Source organism: Pteropus alecto, unplaced genomic scaffold (genome assembly GCF_000325575.1).
Source record: "Pteropus alecto unplaced genomic scaffold, ASM32557v1 scaffold164, whole genome shotgun sequence".
Taxonomy (NCBI): domain Eukaryota; kingdom Metazoa; phylum Chordata; class Mammalia; order Chiroptera; family Pteropodidae; genus Pteropus; species Pteropus alecto.
Genome location: NW_006439568.1, coordinates 12,756,266 through 12,775,829, shown reverse-complemented (window position 1 = coordinate 12,775,829; position 19,564 = coordinate 12,756,266). Strand labels below are relative to the sequence as shown.

General features: G+C 31.7%; 1 protein-coding gene across 1 annotated transcript in view; it reads right to left on the bottom strand.

Moving 5' to 3' along the window:
• CSMD3 (CUB and Sushi multiple domains 3) overlaps window positions 1-19,564 on the bottom strand; it is a 1,016,080-nt gene that overhangs the window by 119,395 nt on the left and 877,121 nt on the right. Inside the window, exons 37-38 of the mRNA XM_006916698.2 lie at window positions 13,456-13,552; window positions 11,363-11,467 (exon numbers count right to left, since the gene is read on the bottom strand). Of these exons, the coding sequence (XP_006916760.1) occupies window positions 11,363-11,467; window positions 13,456-13,552 (202 nt within the window). The remainder of the gene's footprint in view (window positions 1-11,362; window positions 11,468-13,455; window positions 13,553-19,564) is intronic.

The following is a 19,564-nucleotide window of genomic DNA, read 5'->3' as shown; positions in this document are numbered from 1 at the left end:
ATATATTTATGTAAGACATAAAATTACAACCAAAATCATATGTGTTTAAAAACAATACAAAACAAAACAATATAAATTGTCAATTTAAAAGCTGATTCTCACCTTCCAGTGCTCTTGTAGATCAGGGGTGGGAAACATTTTATATTTACATAAGAAAAATGTTGGAAAAAATATATTAACTCAGAACAGCTACATCTGTTCACGTGACTACTAAACCGGCACACATTCCCAACCTAAAGATGCAGCTTCTTGTCAACTTTTGATAACTCATGTCAGAAAATAGCAAATATATTAATCAGACTATCTTAACCAATGTTTCAGCTTCTCTTTATTGAGTAGAGAAAAATGTATCCTCTAAACTCTGGTATATTTGCTTTTTATCCTTGTGTCTCCCAAGTTTACTAGGAAAATATGTCTTCTTCCATTCTTGCCTGCCTTTTTTCTATTAACATTCAATCTCTTTTGTTATTATCAGAAAGGAAAATTGACTTTTTTTCTTAATCTTTATGTTACTATTGTCTACATATTTATATATCAGATAATTTGTTTGACTCTGTTAGTATAAAGTTAGTAGAAAACATCAAAGTTTCAGGAAAAATTGAAGTAAATTTCCAAATTTATATTTGGAAAAATAAAAATTGAAGTAAATTTCCAAATTTATATTAATTTACTTTATGTGTCTGTAATTTAGAAAAATTGCCCTGAATCACTGTATTTGTGGAACAACTATAATCTCAAGAGAGCACAGTTTGAGTAGCATGACTATAAATATTAAAAATATATGCACATAATAAATGTATCCATTTGTCATTTTTCTTACTTTGCAAGTAGCACCATATGCACCTGCTATACAAGTTTCACTCCCTTTTTTTTTTTGTATTTTTGTTAGTTTATTTGAGCCAACTGATGACATGTGCCAGGGAGCAAGATTTCAAATGCTCCCCAAGTTTCACTCTTGAAAGCATATAAAACCTAACTGGCATTATCATTAGTTAAAATAGAAAACACTTTGGTTTCTAGATCCCACTTTACAGATAAAGGAAAGAGCTTATGTTGATTTTGATTTATTTAATTCACTATCTAAGATCTAAAATCAAAGAAAATGTCTAAAGAAATGAAAGTTCAGCTCTCCAGTGGAATAAAATAAGTCTATGATCATATATTAAAAAAAAAAAAAAGGGATATAATTTAAAAACCAAAACGGAAGACCAGAAACCTAAGAACCATCTTCTATTCTCCTCTCTCTCCAATCTCCAACATCTAACAGGCCATAAATCTTTTCATCTTCACCTGTTATCTCCTGAATCTGTTGACATTTCATTTACGTGACCACAATAACCACCTTCAGAGTTCCTCAGTGAGCTTCCCAACTCCTTTCCTTGGGCCTATTTTCTTCTTGCAATGCATTATCCGCTTTACAAAATAAAAGGGCCTTTCAAAAATCCAAAACTGATTAAACCTAAATCTGATTCCAGAATAAATGCTCTTGAGTCGACCTACATTCCAGGAAGCTCCTTCAAACTATCAAGCTCTTTCTGTATCTAGACTTTCTTATATGCCAAAAGGACTTCTAGTTGTCCTTTGTGGAGACTTTACTGGCTCCACCACCAGTAACCTCTAAGAGATTTATCACTACTTTATTTGAGTCACCTAAATTACACAAGATGTCCTTACATTTTAGTCATTGTGAGAGTAATTTTGGGAAGCTGAAGAAAGTGCAAATGCTTGACTGAATCCCCGGAAAACTAACTTGACCTTCTGGGGTGGGGTCTTGGCAGCTAGATTTTTAACAAGAAGTCAAAATGATTATAACCCACAATTATTGGAGAAATACTGATTAACATAAATAACACCTTTACATGTAATTTTGCAATCACTTGTTTGCATGTCCTTACTTCCAATTAAGTCTGAAGGTTTTTAGGGCTAGATCTTATGCAGATTTATAGCATTGTACCCAAGCTAGCATTTAGTAGGTACTCAATAAATAAATATCTGATGAATAAACAACTAGATTGTTCTTATATTTGGGAAGCAACATGGAAATGGAAAAATAGGGGGGGAATTGAATTTTTGCTTTTCTTTAAAAGGCAATAGGAAAACAATATGAAATGATCAAAATGGACCTCTAGAAGTATTAATGAGACCAATGCATGTGAAGAATACATTTTGAAGAAGAAATATCAGATTTATCTGGCATATCATAGTCTGGCATTCCAAAGTTAAATTTCACGATTTTAAGTTAATGGAGGAAAAGAGCAATATAGGTAAAGATTAGCTTATTTATCAGCATTTACTTTTTAAGTAAATAGACATCAAAGCATATCTGTAACTGTGCCATCAGATTATTGGAGGGTGGGACTGTTGCTTTTATTTCCCTGAAAACTTCATGAGTCAGTACAAGATGGGGAAAATACTCGCTGGAAGGAATCTCAGGCAAATTTCCTAAGACAGAAGGACACTTGCCATGTTTCCTGAAATGTTCATTACTGAAAATATTTTTTTAGGAATATAGAAAGAGTCTGCTTTCTTAGTTTAAAAAATTAAATTTGTCCTTTTCTTAGCAAATCTTAATATCTTCTGAATCGGTTGCTGAAGTGTGATTATGAGACTTATTTGCTCACTATGATTCCTTCCCTATGCTATTCCTTCCTTATGGGCAGAACTTTTATCTTAGAGACTGTTACAAATAAAATACCAAAAAATACAATCGAAATGGGTGCCCTCTCAATGGAGAAAAGTTAATAGAACTACCTTGTTTAACACACACACACACACACACACACACACACACACACACACACACACAATATTTTCCCTAGTACCCAACTGCTTAAGCATTTTACTTTTCCTTCGAATGAAAACTTAGATTAAAATTTTTTTTCTTTTAATTCTTGTTTATATTCATTAAAAATACAATTTTCTCCTATAGAGGCTATTGTGTTCGCACATCTTGACTAGTAATTTTGGTGGCTTCTGAATATTTAAGGAAGTTCTTTAAAATGTTTATGTGTAATTAATACAACCTGATTTCACAAGTGAACAGATTCTTGCATTACCACAAAATAGATGTTTCTCTTATAAGGAAAGATTATCATTTTGAAACTGGACAGAAATTAAGGTGCCCTATCCACAAATAAGATGATTTACAAATAGCCACTGTACTTGAGTATATTCTCTGGAGTTTCTTGAAATAATATACTCAAGTGGGCACTGAATGATCAGACAGCCTGTGAGTTTGCAATGCTGGAACCTGTACCAAAACCACAGCTGCTCTAGCAGCATTTGGTCTACAGAATGCACTGTAACTGCTTTTCAATCTGTTGTTAACAAAGTAGCCAAAAAATGCTACCGTAGCTAGCTTAATAAATTTGTCCTTAAAATTAGAGCAGAAGTTATTAGTTAATTCTGTAAAGCTTATTTAAAATTTCCTTGTTCAACATCCCCCATTTTCTTACACTTAATTTTTCTTATTAAACAACAGATTTGAAAATAAGAATATTCCAAAATCTTTTTAAATTAATTAAAGGAACATTAAGCAACCTATGACACTGATTTCACTACTGTCCACTAAATGTATCATTTTTCCTTTTCTCTCTTCTATCTGTCTCTCTGTCCTACTTGCCCTTCTATTTCCATACTCTGTAACCCTCTTTTTCTCATCTACTTCTCTATACTTAATTTTTATTCATAGTTACTATTTTAATTTAAATTTATTCATTTTGTTTAAAAACAGCACATATAACTGAAATATTATTGAAATACTAAGGTAAATATTTAGTAAAGCATTCATTTAATTTCTCCAAAGAGAGGATATTTTAACTTCTGTTAAGTTATAATAATGTTTTAATATAACTTTATAAGATTTGTGTAATATTGTAGAGATTGGGTATTTTTTAATTATATTGACTTTAATCCAGAAAGTTTTTTAGAATTTTGTTCCAATTAAAAGGAAACATTCAGCAAATGTTTTGATGTTTTAGTTAAGGTCCCTCAACACAATGTTTAAAAAATTTGGTGATTATCTTATCATTTTCTGATAATATTCTACCTTCTGGTTTTTAAAAAATACAGTTAACATTGTCCTTAGATTATCTAAATATGGTGCCTAATTTTTTATTTGTTTTTCTCTTGAGTTAACAGATATCGAATAATTCTTATGAAATATCTGGGGATCAGTTTGAATGCAAAGCATCATTTTGTAAACATTTACTCGAGATCATGTGAATTCAAAGCCAACAAATTAAATGCCATTCCCTGGGAGTAGCCTCTAGACCTTTAAGAGAGTTATTAGTCTTACTATTTAAAATAACTGCAAACAAGATACACCTGATACATCATTTGTTCTTATGCTCATTCATTAGCAATGGTGAGTTCCTTCCTACATTGTCGGGTTCAATTCAGATAACTAATTTAGAAAATATTAGCATTCTGTGATGACTAGCTGTGACATAGTTGGATAAATAATCACAAATATAGGGGACAAAACACATTTTATATAATAAAGTTAAACTTCATTGGAACAGACTTATCTCATTCATCTTCCAATCGCTTTTCAGTTCTAATCAGACTTTCCTTGAGTGTTTTTGTGCACTCTATCATAATATCTCTATTCCTGAATTCATAGCATTGTATTATTGTTTTATCTTTCTGTCTCTTCTACTAGACTGTGATCTCATAGTCAGGTATTTAGTTGCACTTTTTAAATTAAAGATCATGACTAAAGATGCTTAAATTATATTTCTAGTATGCCTTTTCTGACAAAGATCCAAAGATGTTGGTTTTCAAGACCAAAAATTGTGAGATTTAAATCCACTAGTTATTGCTTTTTCCTTAAGAAGAGCAGTCAAACTCTAAATTCTTTGTCTAAGAGACAAGCTACTACATAGATTAATACCTACTATTTGTTTTCTAGGATATAGCTCAATTTCCTTCATTTATTGAACATATTTAAGAGTGTCTAACCAAAAGAACAGTTTAAAATATTATAGATAATTGAATAAATAATCCCATTAAATTTTAATGATCTTATTTATCTTATACAACTAAAGGATCTTTTTGACATCTAAGAAAACATTTTCTAAATGCAAAAGTTGAATAAGAGAGACTTTTAAAAAGTTTATTTAATTCTTTTGTAATTATGATAATTTAATTGTGTTATAAGTAGCTATCAAAGCATATTCTGCTTTTGAAACTATAATAAAATTAAATTTCAAATAATGATATCCTGTAACTTTCAGGAGTTGCCCTACCTATATAAGCAGCCTTAGTTTCTGGTGCTACCTTACATCTTAGTTCAGCCCTACTGAACTAGTTGTAATTCTCCTAACATGACATATATCATAGCATTGCCTGAGCCTGAAGTTTTCATGCTGAAAATATCCATTCTTTTTTGCCTAACTAAAATTCCAGCTTGTTTGTTAAGACTCAGCCAGTGTCATTTCGGGTTTGAAGTATTTCTTGAACTTCCTAAATGGAACTGATTACTTATTACTTTTGTGCACTCTACCATAAATATCTCTATTCCTGTATTCATAGCACTCTATTATTTCTTTATCTCTCTGTCTCTTCTACTAGACTGTGATCTCATAAAAAAAAAAGATACTGTGACATATTTATCCTTGAATTTCCCATGTTGAGCATAATGCCTGACAGAGTAGGTGTTTCAAAATATTTATTGGTTGAATGAAGAAAGAAAGAATAAGTCTTCTTTCATTGATTTGAAATCTACTAACATTACAATGATATAGTTATATCTGAAGTTAGCAATAGTTGGAAAGTAAACTTCAGTATAAAACAAAAAATATTGTCAAAAATCAATTAATCAGTATTGATTTAGTACATAACTTTCATTGTAGCCTCTGTTTCTCCCTCTCCAAAGGAGTTTCTTTTCTATCAGAACTTCCAGTATAGGTAATGATGCTACAGTGATGGATTGAGTAGCCTAAATAAAGTGATGTTGAGAAAATAATACCCAGTGGGATGGATATCTTCAGGAAGCAGAAGCCAACATAATTACAAATCTCTACAGAGCAAGGTGCTAAATGCTTTTTGAACACCAGCATCAGTATAGGTATCCTGATGTTAATGACATATTCCAATATTACATATTTGTTATCTTGTATTCCTAAACGTTGTGTCACTCATTCATTATTGAGCCAACAAACACATTTAGAATATCTAATATGATTTGGGGACTGAACTCAGTGCAAGAGACAAAAGGATATCTTAAATGGATATGGTCCTGTACTATTGGCGGATCCTGTTTTCCTAAAGTTTACATTCTAGAGAGAAAGTAAGTAAGTCCCAAATTACCCAATAATCACCCAATTACACATGTGATAATTTCACACAGCAAGATATACACTCATATATGTATTTAATTTGAGTATGTAAACTTTTTTTGAATCTAAAAGTTTTTCAGGAAGTTGAGAGATAAATATATATTTTCTATGCCAACAAGAAAAGCAACTTACTCCCATTTCAGTTTTAAAATTTCTACAGGATCCTGTTCCTTTTTTCACAATTTAAAAATACGTATAATGAAAGAAAAGACATTACAACGGATACCACAAAAATAAAAAGGATCACAAGAGACTACTATGAACAATTATATACCAACAAGTTAGATAGCCTAGAAAAAAGATAAACTCCTAAAAACATACAACCTATCAAGACTGAATCACGAAGAAATAGGATATCTGGATAGACCAATAAGAAGTAAGAAGATTAAGTCAATAATTAAAAACCTCTCAGCAAAGAAAAGTAAGGAATAGATGGCTACATGGGTCAATTCTACCAAACATTAAAGAATTGACCTTGATCCTTTTCAAACTCTTTCAAAATATTAAAGTGAAAACCACTCCAAATTCATTTTACGAGGCCAGCACTTCCCTCATACCATAGTCAAAGATACTACAAGAAAAAACAAACTACAGGACATTATGTCTAATGAATATAGATGCAAAAACCAACAATAAAATACTAGCAAATCAAGCTCAACAGCACATTAGAAGGATCGTATACCATCATCAAGTCGTGATATGCAAGGATGGTTCGACATGTGCAAATCACTAAATGTGACATATCGCATTAATGGAATGAAAGATAAAAATCATATGATCTCAATAGATGCAAAAAAAGCATATGAAAAAATACAACATTCTTTCATAATAAAAACTCAACAAAATGGGTATAGAAGAAATTTGTCTCAACATAACAAAGGCCATATGTGAAAAGCTCACAGCTAACACATGCAATGGTGAAAGGTTGAAAGCTTTTCCTCTAAAAGAAGCCTAAGGGTCACATGACTCCTATTCAAAATAGTGGCAGAAATCCTACCCAGAGCATGAGGCAAGAAAAAGAAAAAAGCATCCAAAATAGAAAGGCAAATAAAATTGTCTTCATTGGCAGATATGGTCTTATTTATAGAAAATCCTAAAAATTCTATCAAAAAAAGTTAGAATTATAAACAAATGTCATAAAGTTGCAGGATAAAAAATTCAACATACAGAAATTAGTTGTGATATTACACATTAACAACAAACTATGTGAAAAAATGAAACAATTTCATTTACAATAGCATAAAAAATGAGACTACTGTAAGCATGAAGATAAAAAATTTGTATACTGAAAACTATAAGAGTTTGATGAAATAAACTGTAGAAGACATTAATAAATATAAACATATTTTCTATTCATGGATTGGAAGGATTAACATTGTTAAAATGTCTATACTACCAAAGCCAACTATATATTCAATGTAATCCCTATCAAAATTCCAATGACATTTTTCACAGAAAAATCCCTAAAATTCACATAGAACTATGAAAGACCCCAAATACCCAAAGCAATATCAAGAAAGAAGAATAAAACTGGAGGCATCATTCTTTCAGATTTCAAACTATACTAGAAGGGAAATACAGCATTAAAACCATATAATCATTTCAAAAGATGCAGAAAAGGCATTTGACAAAATTCAACATCTTTTTATGATAAAAAGGATATCTCAACAGAATAAAGGCTATATATGACAATCTCACAGCTAATATACTCAACAATGAAAAATGGAAAGGAACAAGACAAGGATGCCTACTATCACTACTTCTATTTAACATAATATTGCAAGTCCTAGTTATAACAATCAGACAAGAAAAATACATAAAAGTCACCTGAATTGAAAGGAAGAAGTAAAAATCTCATTATCTGCAGATGACATGACACTACACATAGAAAACCCTAAAGATTCTACCAAAAAACTATTAGAATGAACAAATTTAGTAAAGTTGCAGGATACACAATCAATATATAGAAATCTGCTGCATTTAAATACACCGACAGCAACAATCAGAAAGAGAAATAAAAAAAAAAAATCCCTTTACAATTCCATCGAAAAGCATTAAATACCTAGAAATAAATATAAACAAAGAAGTGAAAGACCTATGCTGAAAACTATAAAACACTGAAGAAAATGGAGAAGATACAAATAAATGGAAGGATATACCTTGCTCATGGATTGAAAAAATTAATATTGCCAATACCAGTCTGCGGCCCAGGGTTGGAAACCCCTAGTGAAAAGTATCATGCTCCCTGATATCTAGTTACTACATAGCTATAGTAATCAAAACAGTGTGGTACTAGCATAAAAATAGACACTTAGATCAATGTAACAGAATCAAGAGCCCAGTAATAAACCATTGCATATATAGTCAACTGCATTTGACAAAGGAACCAAGGGGAGAAGAATAGTCTCTTCAGTAAATGGTGCTGGGAAAACTGGATAATTATATGCAGAAGAAAGAAATTGAATCCCTATCTTATGCCGCTTATAAAAATTAATTGGAAATGGATTAACAAGAGACCTGATACTGTAAAAGTCCTAGAAGAAAACATAGGATAAAAGCTCCTTAAATGTTGATTTTGGCATCAATTTTTTTCATATGACACCAAAAACACAAGCAAAAAAGGCAAAATAAATAAGTAGCACTACATCAAATAAAAAAGCTTCACAGCAATGGTAATAAACAACAAAATTAAAAGGCAACCTACATAATGGGAAAAATATCTGCAAATTATCTACCTGATAAGGAATCAATATCCAAAAACATATAAGGAACTCATATAACTCAATAGAAAATAATCTAATTTAAAAAAATGGGCAGAGGATCTAAAAGACATTTTTTTCAAAGAAGACACACAAATGGCCAATCAGTACATGAGAAGATGCTCAAGATCACTAATCACGAGGTAAATGTACATCAAAAGCTCAATGAGATGACACCTCAAACCTATTAAAATGACTATCATTAAAATGATAAGAAATAACACGTGTTTGTAAGGATGCAGCAAAGAGGAAACTCTTATGCACTGTTGATGAGATTGTAAATTGGTGAAGTCACTATGAAAAACAGTATGGAGCACCCTCAAAAAATTAAAACTAGAACTACCATATTATCCAGAAGTACCACTTCTGGGTATATATCCAAAGGAAATGAAATCAGGATCTCAAATATCTACACTCTACGTTCATTACAGCATTATTCACTACAGACAAGATTATGAAATAACCTAAGTGTTCATCTATAGATGAATGAATAAAGAAGGTGTGACATATAGACATAAAATGAAATATTATTTAAGCCATGGAAAAGAAGGAAATCCTGACATTTGCAACAACGTGAATGGACTTTGAGGATGTTATGCTAAGTGAATAAGTTAGTCAGAAAAACAAACACTGTATGATCTCATTTATATGTATAATCAAAAAGGTGAACTCATAGAAACCATAGTAGAATGGTGGTTGCCATTCTACTGGAGATCGGGAGAAATGGGGCAGTGTGTGTCAAAGCGTACAAAGTTCCAGTTACAGAATTAGTAAGTTTTGGGAGATCCAATGTATAGCATAGTAACTATAGTTAACAATATTGTATCATACACTTGAAAGTTGCTAAGAGACTAGAACTTAAATATTCTCACCACACAAAAACAAAATGGTAATTATGTGAGGTAATGGAGGTTTGAACTATCCCTATTGTGGTAATTATTTTGCAATAGATCATATGTCAATTAAATTTCAATGAACTAGAAAAAATAAAATATTTGCATCATACTCATGAAAGAGTTTAGTTTGTAGTTTTCTACAGAGACTAGTATGGAAACTCATTGTATACTCCACAAAAAGCAGATGGAATAATTTAAATAGCATTAGGATTACTTAATCTTTAAAGGTTTGGTAATATTTCTATGTGAAGCCATTTGGCCTACTATGGTTTTGTGTAGGGTACTTTTAAATAATATTTTCTATATTACTCTTATGATGATTGGTCTATTTAGAATTTCTGCCTCTACTGTATCAATTTTGGAAAATTTTATAATGAATTTCTGTTTACTTCTATGTTTTTTAATGATTTGCTTTAAGAATTTTCATGCTACGTTATTTGGTGCATCAATGCTAAAAACTGGATTTTTTGTTATAATTTGCACTACTTTAGTTAACCATAAAATGCTCTTAATTGTATAAGAAAAAAATAAGTGTTGGTGAGGATGTAAAATAGTGCCACCACTATGAGAGACACAAAGGAGGTCTCTCCAATAAATTAAAAGTAACTCTACCATATTATTGAGCAATCCCACTTCCGGATATAGTTCCAAAAGAATTGAAATCAGAATCTCAAAAAGATATCTGCTCTCCCAAGTTTATTACTCACAATAACGAAGATACAGAAACAACCTAAACGTCCACCGATGAATGAATAAAGAGAACATGGTATGTACATACGATGTAATATTATTTGGTCTTAAAAAAGAGAAGAAAATCCTGCTATATGTGATAACATGGATGAACCTGGTCGACTCAATGAAAAGTGAAATAAGCCAGACACAGAAGGACAAATACTACATGATACCCCAAATATGAAGTATCTGAAATAGTCAAACTTATAGAGAGTAGCATATTGGTTCCAGGGGCTGGGAGAAGGAAGAAGTGGGAAGTTGCTGTTCAACGAGTATAAAGTTTAAGTAATGCAAGATGAGTAAGTTCTAGAGATCTGCTATATAACATTGTGTCTATAGTTAACATTTCTGTTTTGTGAACTTAAAATATTAAGAGGATAGATTTCATGTTGTGTTCTTACAATTAAAAAAAGAAAAGAAAGTACATGCAAATTCTGATGAAAACCATTAGAACTTTATACGTATAGTTTTATAATCAAATTGAAGGAATACATCAAAATATTTTTTAAAATAATAAGCTGAATATTCTCTTTTGACAAAGTTCATTTAATTTTTATAATCAGAAAAGTAATATTTAAAAATTAATATAAACTTGTTCTTAACTTTTCTGAATAGCATGTGATGTTATATTTACCTGTGTATTCAAGGTGAAAACCTGCAGCAGAAACACTGATGTCTGATTGAAAATTTAGATATAAATTGTTAGATGTACTATTCAAAAGATGGGGTATTGTTGTTCCTGAAATAACAATTGAAAAAGTAGATTAATGATCACATAATAAACACTATAGTAAATCTAAGTAAGTTAACTACTAATCATGCAATAGGTTATCACTGAAATTATGTATTAGTCAAGTGTTTTCCAAGAATTTTTTAGTAAAAATATTTCTCCCACATTTCTCTTTCATTTTATTGCACCCGGCTATCTCCAGGGAGACAGATCTTGGGGATCATTTTAGATTACTCCCTAAATATAGGTAAGAACAAAAAGAGCTGGTGAAAGTCAAAAGGGTAAATGTTATAAAGGTCTCCTAAAATAAATGTTTAGAATTTCATATGGACTTCAATATTCTATGCACAAACTAATAGTACACTTAATTTTGAAGTTTGCATGTGATTTTTATGGTATACTAACTTAAGATTTTTGTAAGGGTTCAGAGGATATATTCGTTTATTACCCTTTATTATAATATATATATCCTTTTATACCAAGCAAAGCTGGTAGTTAGCATTCCAAAAAAATCCAACTTATGAGGTAATGTTAGCCTTGTCTCTCAGCAAATGCATTATAACGATGTTCTTCTGAACTTCTAAAGGACATCAACTTTAGTTTAATTATTGAGTTGAAAACATTTTTATTTTGATAGGTAACTAGTTACTTTACACTTACTTTGCACAATTCTGTGATTCTTCTATAAAAGAAACCAGTACAAGTTGATTACAGAACACAATTGCTTTTTCCCCCCCATGAACTTGCTCTCTGTCCATAGTGCCCCAACTGAATCCCTGAAGACAGAGATAAACAGAAACTCAAAGGTCACTAGAACTGCCTTTAGTCACTTAAGTGGATCTGATTCCTCTGGCTCTGGAGTCAAATCAGCTGGGCGTGACTAGCCTCATTCTAACATTAGCTGTACAACCTTGAGCAACTTAATCTCTCTAAGCTTCAATCACCTACTGGACTGCTAGAAAGATCAAATGAGGAAATGTATGACAAGCTTCATATACAGTTAGCATTTGGTAATCGCTAGCATGTAATTTATCACTTTTATTATCTTCATTTTTAAGAATATATTATACCTGCTCCATTATAAACAAATATATATTCAAAATTTTATTAATTTTTTAAGGAAAGATTTATGTCTAAATCTATATTGAAAATATTTTTATGCCAAATCGCTCCTACTCTAGATTTTTCTTCTTTCCTTTCCTCAATGATGATACTGAAAAATCAGTTACCATACTCCCTTTAAAAAATCTATTAAAAATTTAAAACCATTCAAACTTATTTCAATATCTGAAATGTGTAAGTTAATATTTTAACTATGTTCATGTTTCTAGATTTAAAAATTATACTTTAAATTAATGTAAAAAGTATAGTTAAAATTAAAAACTTCATTTCACCTTTTATATGCTAAAAGAAGCTGTTGGATTACTGCATAAATTTCCTTTAAAAATCTTAATAAAGTTAAAAACCTATTCTTGATATGTATGTATATATTAATTTCATATAATTTTATTCATTTCATAGAAATAATTGTATATTTTCTTTATTCTCACTCAACAGTACACTGTAGCATTTACCATGTTGATACACAGTCTATAATTATTTTAATGGCTGTATAACATTCTATTAACTGGATAAACCATAATTACTAGGTACTCTCTATTTTTTAACTGTATTATTCAATATTTTTTTAAGAGAAAGTGGCACATCCCACATACTATTGCTGAAGCACAGCTGGAAATATAACCATTAACATAAAAGTATCAATAATTACACAAATACAATAAGAATATAGCAAGGTTTTAAACAGCAATGTCGACTTCATTACCTTTAAAGCCTTTCAAACTTCCAACTTTGTAATTTAGTTCATTGCATATAGTTTATAAAAAGCGAATTAAAATCACCAAGTCAGAGTTCAAGGGAACATTTTTTAAAAAGAGGGAGAGATTTTAAAATTACTAAGAATAATCATATTTTAATTAAGCTCAGCTCCTATTTACCTGAATAACTTCCAAGTCGTGGAGCATTGTTGTCTCCTCCATCATAAAAGTCTAGAGAATCCCAATTATGTTCAGTAGCAAAGCTGACAACTTGCACCTGTGAAATAATAATTACTGTTAAGAACACACATTTCTAACAAAATAAATATTCTATAGTCCATTCATACCCCCCTAGAAGAGAGAGTTCAAAGCCTGGACCACATGGTGGTAGCCCTTCATAGAAGGATTTTCATAGAACTGATCATATGACACTGGCCTGTATGAGCTGACTGCCATAAGAAAAGCCTATGCGGCATCTAGCAATGTTCACAATGGATATAACAGAGTTTTCTGTCATCATCTCAGAGCATTCTCTTTATTAAACACTTTCAGTTAATCTAATGTCTCAGTGCTAGGATCTCAATGCATGTGCTAAATAATTGGTTAACATTTGTGTCTTGGAGTGTTAGATTTTTGTCACCGATTAAGTTTACTTTAGGTATTAGGAAAAAACCAGATCAGTGGTCCACAAGCATATAGGACCTTATACTATAAATTTTTCTAAGATTGTCCTAGATACATTTTATTTTTTCTTTATTGGCATAACCTTTGTTCATTTTCCTATCTTTCTTTTATTAAAAAAAAAAAATTATCCCCTATATACATTTTTAATAAGTCTCAATATAGATGACCAAAAATTATACTTTGTAATTGATTTGAGTATATCTTTTAAAGAATATTTTTATGAACAGAGTCATAATAAAGAAATCACTGTGAAAGTCCATAAGGTTGATAAGGGAAATGCTGGAGTATAATACTCTCATGTCTTATATTTTATGTAAAGAAAGAGGTATGTATTACTTTGCTGCACTTCACTAGGCACAGCTTGAGCTTTGCGATAACCCACAGGACCCTCATAACTATGGATGTTATCTATTTTTTTCTTTGTTTATTACATATTTTATACTTTTGGAAGAGGGAAAGGAATAACTTTATTAAAATAAATTTATTTTGTTTAGTTAAAGCCTGTTGTAAATGTAAGCACTACACGGATTCACTAAATAATTATAACAATTGAATTCGTTAGAGATTTCTTATCCACAAAATAGTCCATCACCATTCTTCCATTCAAGTGAATGCTGGTGTCTCCTTTTCAGGAGTGAGTGCCACATGGAATCAGATACGCTGCCTGTGTGACAGGCATTATGCCCAATGGCATTGTTTCAGGACAGGAAAAAGACCATAATTAAAACTGTATGATTGTAATATAACCACTGCCTCCTTAAATAATGATCAATTCTCTCTTCGTATCCGAATTTTCTTTCCCTTCTGTTCAGGAAAAGAAAAGAGATAAGCTAAATGTATTGAGAGGTTTTCCAACAAAAGAAATTATTGAGTTAATAAAAATGCAGAGGAGGCAAGCCATGAGGTAAACTTACTGAACCATCAGTAATCCAATTTAGCCATAGTGGAGAGTATTTACATGAGAGAAAATATGCATGCAAAGTTAGAATAAGTAGAGAATAGTTAAAGAGAAGAGTTTAGGATTAAATACAAAAGATACTGGAGTTAGAATGCCTGGGTTTGCAACTTCCTGGCTCCCTCCACTCGAGGTTTTGCAAGACTGTCTAGGGTTATTAACATGTAACTTCAAAAGTTGTTAATCTATGCCTTAGATTATTTACATAAATCACTGTAATAAAGTTATCTGATTCATATATTTGCTGTAAAGTTAAATTAATTGTAGCTTAGGGTCATGCCCAGTGTGTATGAAGGATTAAATATATCTTAGCTAAGAGAGAGGGTGAGAGATAGACTATAAAGACTGAACAACGTCATAATTATGCAATTGAGGAGCATTAGACAGCATTAGACGGGGGTAAAAGGAACATAATCAGAACTGTGCTTTAAGTACAGTACTGCATTGGTGAAAAAAAGAAAAGTAAAATGACAATTTTAATAATATTGCAGTAGCCTGTGTAAGAAGCAATGAAAAGTAGATTGTAGGCAGAAATAGTCAAAAGTGGTACCCAGGTGTCACATGTGTTGCTATAGGGAAAGTTACTGGATTTTGTGTGGTTAGAATAGGAGAAGGAAGTGAAAAGGAAGATTTAAGAATACTTTATCTTTTTTCCCCCCTGAGTTATTGAGATCAGAGTTGTAGTGAGAACAAAAATGTAGATATCTCTTGAAAAACCTATTACCTTGGTGAGAAGAAGGAAATCCATTTAATTCTGAATACATATGTATAGCAGCCTGAATAATGGCTCCCAAAGATTCAAGTCCTAATTCCCAGAGCTTATAAATATTGCCTCTTATGGAAAAATGTTCTTTGGAATAATAAACACGTACAGGGTGTAGAAGATTCAAGTAAATGATTGAGGACCCACTATGACAAAAAAGTTAAATGATGGTCAAGTAAAAGATCTGAAAAGAAGCCGTAACTGATTCAGTGTTCAGAAGAACTTTGTGTTAGATGGAGTTGTCCATTGTGGCAAAAGGATAGTTTTATGAGGTAGCAGATTTCCGATCGTTAAAACCAGATTTCCCTCATAGAGACATTCAAATCCCATTTTACTTTGTTTGAAATTTATATTAACTCATGATGATCATTCTATACACTGACATGATTAAGTAACCAACATTTTTTCTATGGTTCACAACATAAGAATTACAGCTTGCTCGAATGTAGCCCCTTTAGAATTCTCCCTCTAATAAACTTTGCTATAATAAACAGACAAACAAATGAATACACTCCTATCCACAAACTTCTCACATACTTCTAATATATAAATTTGGTCTATTTTTTGAGGTATTTCCAAAGAATGATCAATCGTCTTACATTATCTATAACATTTTCAGCATTCCAAATGTTTCTCCTTTTCTTTCCACAAGTGGTTATCTCAGTTCATCTCATGTATGATTTGTTGGATATGTAAATAATCTGTTATTCACACACATATTCAGCCCAATGGAGTAAAGTAAAAGAAGCATCGCTTTAAACCTGGTGTACTAGCCAGGTAGGCTTTAAGTGATGCTAGTGAAATTTCAAATATGTTATATATTACATATGTGTATGTACCTGTTATATAATTTCCTACGACTTAGTGATACGTCTAAAATTAGCATACTTATTAGAGGTTAATTAGAAAAAAAGTACTTGGTAGTCCTTTAGAGTATTTAAAAGTAAAAGTCTAATATGCATCACACTCTAAATTTGATAAATGCTCTGCTAAACTCAAATTTTGTTTTTGTTTTCTAAAGTGTAATCATTAAACAAAATGCTTCCTCAGTGAGAGACTTTATAACATTTTTATGTGTCCAGTTTTGAATAGTGTTTGACTAAGACAAGTGATATACAGCATACTTTTTCTGCAGATGTCTTATTCACATTGTGCTGTGTTAGCTCCTTAAAATAGTCTAAAACTTCCTTGATTGTGGAGGTATTCATTGGCTCATTCTAAAAATATTAAGCATGTACTGCCAGGCACTATGCTATCTGCTAGCACAGACTTGATTACTACCCTCATGAACTTACAAATAAGTAAGTAATGACAGTAAAACATGATGAGTGTAATGATAAGGAAAATACAGGGATCTATGAGAACATATAGCATGGGGACTTAATCTTGTCTCAGATTCATGGAAGGTCTTCTACAGGAATTATTTCTAAGTTGAGACAGAAATAATGAATAAGAAGAAGCCAAATAAAGGGAGATCACAGAGCATGTTGCAGACAGAGGGCACAACATGCACAGGGGCCCAGCAGCAAGAGAGAGGTTTTTATAAAGAACTAAATTGGTGTGAATAGATGAGGTAAGAAATGAGGACAAAGCACAAGGGCATAATCAACTATGTCAAGGAGTTAGGGATATAGAGGACAACTGAGGTACCATAAGAAGAAAAGTTATAGTATTAGATTTTTATTTTTAGAAGGTCATTCGATTTGCCTTATGAGGAATAGATTAAAGGAGAATAAGAACCTGAGACAGGGACGATGGCCACCTAATCCTAAATGGTGAAAATCTGGATGGAGAGAAACAGACTTACTTGAGAGCTTTGTGAAAGACAAACCTGATATATTTCACAGAGCAGAATAGGAGACAGAAAAATCATCAAGATTTCTGGCTTGTGCAACTGAATGAGTGAAGGACTCATTCTGAAACAGAGCACATTAGAGAATATCCATGATTTTGAGGAAAAAAAAATCATAAAGTCAATTTTGAACAGGTTGAATTTGAGATGCCAGAAAGAAGTTTAGCTAAAATGTCCAGTGGGCAGTTGAATATATGGCATGCATATTAGGTGAAAGGTGTGGGTTAGATATTAAGTTTGGAAATCACCATTTATTTAGTACTTCATTTTCGAAAAAATGTTTTCTGATTGTCCATTAAGATTAGGTCCTGAGCATCAGTGTATAATGGTAGCCAGAGCCATGGAAGTAGACAAGGTGGCACTGAGAATGGTGTAAGGAGAGATGAACAAAGGCCATGGAATCTCATAAATACCATATATGATAACTTGAAGAGAAAGAGGAGACCAAGTTCCTAGATATAGAAGCAGGCACCACAGATATAGAAAACAAAACAAAAAAAAAGTCCAGGGGAGTGCTGGTAACATGGAAACTAAGGAGGAGAAAAGTATTTTAAGAATGAAGGGAGACTCAGCAGGATAGAACGGTACTGACAGAATGAACAGGATGAGCAACACCATGGATGTAATGACAGGTCCTTAGTGATCACTATGTGAGTGGTTCAGTTAGAGCACTGGATGCTGAAAGCCACATTGCAGGAATCAAAACAGAGGATGAGAAGTAGAGGGAAATGCTAGTTTTTTTTTATTATTTTAAGATGAGCTAGAAATGGATAAGCTGATTTTGATATATAAGATATTTTAGGTTAACTTTCATAAACATAATCAGATGATGTAGTAAATGTTTTATGAAGGTTCTAAAAGTATTGCGTTATTTCAGATTCTCTGTACAAACTGGAACACAGACAATTCTAAAATTCCTGTTAATTTTACTGATAATAAGATAGGATTGATTGAGTATTTCCAAATTTTATAAGCTGGCCATAAAATGGTAGTACAGTTAACCAGAATTTAAGCATAGTTCTATAGTGTTTTGACTTTTAATATCTTTATTAAAATACTCAAAAGGTATGTTTCATGTTTTCTCACTAGTTTACTGATCTATTTTACTCTTGACTACTTCAAGTAATTTTTTGGATTTTCTGAAAGATTATAAAGGTAAATTCAAAATTTGATTTTTTTTTTTTTACTGAAAATTATACTTCTATTTAATTTCCGTTTTAATGGATGATGTCTTGGCTACTTTTTCCATAACTGATATATATTGCAAGTTCCTAAGGAAAACCTTATGACTCAATTGGTGAAGTGATCAAGTTATTTTAATGAAATATAGACTATAAAATATTTTGTTAAGAATAATTACCTTCCCTGGAGTATGTACTTACTCAGCAGTAAAACATCATTGATTTATCCAGAAACACTCTCCTTGTAAAATGCAGTAACTAAGCAAATTGCTTCCCTCCCCAAAAAAGTGGCTGTAATTGAAATAATATGGTAGATACTGTTGATTGTCTATAGAATAACACTCCTCTTCCTTATTCTATATTGAATTAAATGAGAGCTGTGTACCTCAGAGGAAACTGAGCCCCTTGCCTGATCCAAGTACATAATACTAATTTGTTTGAGCCAAATCACAGGAAATCTTTTGCTATTGTCCAGTGCATGGTTTAGGAATGGATATGGTGGTGATTTTGATCAGTAGGACAGGAGGGAAAGTCTTCTGGATGGTTTCTTGAAAAGTTCTCTTAACCACTGCAAAGGTACGGAGACATTCCATCCTGGGTACCAGACACTGCTATGTAAAAGCTGATATTCCTAGAGCTTTCTGCAGTGATCTCGAGACCATGAGAAAGGAAATCCAAGAACTAAGCCGACATGCTAAGAATGGCAGAGCAGAGAGATGGAAAAAAACCGGGGTCAAGAATGATACAACTAAAACTTCAAAATAAATAACCCTCGAATCTTCTTACCCTAAGATTCCACGTTATGGGAAGAAACAGATTCTTCTTATTGCTTATGCCATCTTGAATTGTTTCTC